The sequence below is a fragment of the Primulina tabacum genome, chromosome 1 (assembly GCF_025594145.1).
Source record: "Primulina tabacum isolate GXHZ01 chromosome 1, ASM2559414v2, whole genome shotgun sequence".
NCBI lineage: Eukaryota > Viridiplantae > Streptophyta > Magnoliopsida > Lamiales > Gesneriaceae > Primulina > Primulina tabacum.
In genome coordinates, this window is record NC_134550.1 from 39,159,085 (window position 1) to 39,163,933 (window position 4,849).

Here is a 4,849-nt window from a genome sequence, read left to right on the forward strand (position 1 = left end):
CAGCCCAAAAATTGATCCCAAATGAGCTTACATCACAATTCACGCTGTTTTTTATATCATAATAAAAAATTATAACTTTTTTAAAAATTATGTCCAACGTTTTAAATGAGCTTTTTTCATGTATGAAACATCATTGTGGGGGATTCTTTGTTCGGGTTCAGTCGGTGTTACAGTCGAAAACATGAACTTAGCTATATCGAGTGTCATGTGTGTTTGTGTGGGTAGGGTGTCAATATAAATTACCACCACAGTGTGAGTAAAGACAGCAGATTAATGAAATGTACAAAATGATTCAATCAAATAACACATCAATACTCGTAAATTTAAATACAAAACTATGCTAAAAGAAATAAACAAAACAAACAGTATTTTCAAATCAAACACCTTGTTCCTCCTCAAAATTTACATCGTAATTCTTGAAAATCCATAGAGAAATATCCTCGAGCTTCAAAGCAGCGTAGAGGTTGAAAGCAATTTCTTCATATAGACACCTTGGCAGACATAAACGGTGAGCAAGAAATATATTTTCCATCCTCCCCGTTAGTGTAGAGAACTTTCTACCATTTTAAATGGACCCGATTTTTGGAGGCTTGTAAACAAAAACAATGAAAAAGAAACGGCAATAAGGATGACTTTCAAAAGTTAACAATCGGAAACTCATTTAAGCAGTAAAATATATGTATAACTTATACATATCGGAGAGTGTAAATGAAAGGCAGGCAGAAGGATGAATTCAGGTACTGATACACACCTTTTTCAGAGGAACTTTCGAACTGGTTGCTGCAGGTTTTAGTATCTCAAAAGAACACACTAGCGACTCGTCAACACTCAAAAGAGCCCCAACATTGTCAAACTCTCCACCATAGTTGGGAGCGGAAAATATAGTTACGAGCTTTCTCTTTGCAAAGAATTCATATCCATCCTCCACTACCTGTAGTTAAAATTTCATCTGTTTGTAAATATTCTTTTAAGAGATTGATTTGATATGAAAACAAAAAAATAAAAAAATAAAACCAAACAGTCAGCTGCTATACCCCAAAAAAAGTCAAGAAAAAAATAATATACCTGATGACCACGGCAAATCAAGTCTAACTCATTTTTTTCCAAAAACTCAGCTACTGCATCTGGCCCAAATGTACAAGAAACCCCTCTATCACTATCAGACCAACCACGTATCCGAGGATCTGGATCAGACCAGAGCAAATCACATAGCAGCCCACCGTCTGGAATGTCAGTGGGCCTTTGAATATCATTTATCTGATCCAACTGTTTTAGCTCAGGGGAAATTCCACCGTGCATGCAAAGTATCTTCTCATCAATGAGTGCGGAAACAGGTAAACAGTTAAAGCACTCAGTGAATATCTTCCAAAGTCTAACATTGAATCTCCTCTTGCACTCGTCATAGAATCCATAAATACGGTTGATTTTGGCATCTTCGTGGTTGCCTCTCAAAAGAAAAATTTTGTCAGGGTGCTTTATCTTGTAAGCCAACAACAAGCATATTGTCTCCAGACTTTGCTTGCCCCGATCAACATAATCTCCAAGAAATAAATAATTTGCAGCAGGGGGATATCCACCGTACTCAAATAGCCTCAACAGATCTTGATACTGACCGTGTATGTCACCTGGAAGAAAAAATTTCAATCATGACTACAAACTAAAGAAAAGGAATCAAAGGTGAGAATATACTCAGGCTGTGGAGATGATTACTAATATCATAGCACGATTACTTTATAAAGTACCGGAAAGAATCAAATAGCGGCTGAACACTTCAGAATCTCTAGTTTTGAACCCATAAAAAATCAAAAGAAACAACAATCGCCAAGTAATATAAATGGAAATTTCTAATACTGCGTTCAGATGGAAATATATCATCTGAATAATAGATTTGGAAAAATGAATTTGAAATGTCTCAATATTTGAGAATTGGAAATCTCTTGGTTTGTTTTAAAAATTAACTTAAATTGAAGTGGAAGGATTTAAAATCCATCGATCTAAAAATTACCCTAACAAATTAAACAGATTGGTATTGAGGATTTAAAATTCAAACCCATGAATTCCTTCCATCCAAATGAACCCTAGGAAAATTTATACGCCTCTATGAAATCAGTGAATGAACACTGCAGCAAAAATAAATTATGAATTCATGTTAGAAGAAAGTCGTTATCAAACAACGTTGATAATTATATCTTAGCAGTCATTTGACCTCTCGATAATGATCTAGGACACCTATCATAAAATTACTTACATATGATGAGTAAGTAAGAAATTATTTCATACCAAACGTATTCATAAGACACATATGATGATTATCATCTATGCATCAGTTTCAGAAAGATAAAAGTTGTAGAATTTCGATAAGAATTCTCCCAGAAATTATAATAAGCACTTTATCAATACATTCAAAGAAAATTTACAATTTAATACGGGGCTGAATTAAGAAAACGCTAACGCTCCGTCATGTACCAACCAATCTATGAAGGAAACTATCTATATTAGTGTCGGTCATGACATAGAGCCAGATATAACATCTATATCTAAATTGAGTTGTACGCTTCCGACGAGTTCAAATAAGATAGAACATGACGAAATACAGCTTCCAACAAGGTGTTTATAATTAGCCAATGGCAGTTTTACTCTCCTAATTTCCTATATTTCTTAGCATGTTAGTATCCTCGAAACATCATCAAAAACATTTCCAATTTTTAATATGCATGGAGGAACTTTTGATAGCATCAATGGCTACCCACAGAAGCAAAAAAGAATATCAAGAATACTTATTTCATTCAGCAAATGACTGTAGACAAGTTTTGACCAGGGACAACTAGTTTTTCTTTCACTACACCAACTATACTCGTTTTTGCTCTAACAATCCTACATTATTATTGAAACCGATTCAAAATATTATCTCGTACCATCATCATAAAAGCAAACGAAAAGGAAAATTAAGTTATCAAACATAAATTTATGTGATTGTAGAACCAAAAAAATTTATCTAGATTAACCAATTCCAATTTCAACAAAGAATCAAATATCCCAGTTTACAACACTGAACAACATGATCGAATTTCTCCCCAGCAAACCAAAATTCATCAAATCTCCAACATCAAAAGCATATCCTTGATCCTGTAAATCAAAATTCCAAAACCAAGATCTACATTATTAAACACAATTTTCCCGTAAATATTTCCCAAAAACGGAATCCATCCCAACATAGACATACAAGCTAAAAAGTCGATTGATTGACCGATTAAGACATTATGCTCCGCATAAAAATCAATCAGAAGAAAAGGGCCCGATAAGAAAAGAAAATAGGATACCACAGATCCTGATTGGAGCCCTGAGCTGAAGCAGACAAGGCTGAGATAGGAAGATTTGGCGAGCCGAGACGCATAGCTGGCGAATCTCCGTCTCCGAAAGCTGAACCTGCTTCCCCCCTTTCCCTTCAAGCAACCGCCTGATTATGTCATCCAACACCCCTCCCTCCATCATCCCTTCCATTGTCATCATCTTCTGAATTCTCTATTCGATCAAAAATTGAAGCATCCTCTGTTGCTAGAAATGGAGAGAGATTCCTGATTGGGTCATTTGCCCATGTCACCAGCCTATAATGCGGGTTCTCCTATTTTCTTCGGTGGAGAAAACGAACATATGATTTTAATATTCTCGAATTAATAATGGAATGTGGCTTCTGATCTTAATTGATTTTTTTACTATTTTTTTTTATATCCGCGTCTATTTTTATTGTAATAATAATAATAAATATTAAATATCTATTTTTTATTAATCAGTATACATTTGTTATGACAATCTAATAATATTATTATAATTAGTGCGCTTTAAGTTCGCCTAATTTTTTTTTAAAATATTTATTTTATTTTTAATTCATAATAGTTTTATATTTCTGATTCAATATATAGTAATATTAATTTCTGTTTTAAATATTTATTCGTTGTTTTCAAATCCTAAAATTTGACATGCATAGATATAAAATGCCAGTTACTAATTGCAAATTTATTTTTAGTCATATGTCCCAAACATTCCAATATTTTTTTATTAAAAATTTTATTAACTCTTAAATCGGTGCTTGCTTACTTATTTATTTAAAATAAAAAATTGTTTTTTCAATAAACAGAAAAATAAAAGACATAAATAAGAAAAAACAATATTGTGTTAGATGTAATCTTTACTAATTTATCAAAAAATCTATTTTTAGAAATATAAACAAAAAACTGGAACAGCATTCATTCTTTACCTTTATTTATTAAACAAAAGACCATCAAAAATGAAATTCAAACGTTTTGATTTTCAAAATTGAATATACCAAAATAATTTTTTTACTATTTGGATGGGTGATGAATGTAATGTCTGGTTTATCGTACAAATGATTAATGTGTTTATGTCGGTCGTTATGCGCTTACTTGATTCATTATGATTTATATGAATGATGTCGCTAGTGCTCCTTGTATTATGCATATGGACCTATTGACATCGATTGAGATATTGATATTAAGATTGTATATTGTTTCTATGTTGTTTATGGTGTATTGAGAATGAATATGTATCTAAATAGAAATAGTAAGATTTGTAGATAAAGTAGTGTAATAAAAGTTGGTATTGAAATGTAGGAAATGAGATGAAAAATATGATAGTTCTTACGGTTTTTCGCATAATTATCTGAATATGAATCACACTGATAGGAGGCCAAATTCACTAGAAATCCAAGAAGTAGAGTTACAACTTTTATGTTTTAAATTTTGTTCAAATCATTGTGGAATAAGCCAAAAGCGCCCCGAAATGTGTCATGTGTATCGTTGCTCTTGCACTAACATATTTTTGTAGAATGAGC

General features: G+C 32.5%; 1 protein-coding gene across 1 annotated transcript; it reads right to left on the reverse strand.

Annotated features, from left to right (window-relative positions):
* Positions 1–270: 270 nt before the first annotated feature.
* Positions 271–3,658, reverse strand: LOC142544193 (serine/threonine-protein phosphatase PP1). The gene is made up of 4 exons (XM_075651258.1): positions 3,321–3,658; positions 1,066–1,625; positions 752–931; positions 271–589 (listed from the first exon to the last, which is right to left on the reverse strand). Exons 1-4 carry the CDS (start codon positions 3,508–3,510, stop codon positions 566–568), a joined length of 954 nt encoding a protein of 317 aa, XP_075507373.1. The 5' UTR covers positions 3,511–3,658; the 3' UTR covers positions 271–565.
* Positions 3,659–4,849: the final 1,191 nt, after the last annotated feature.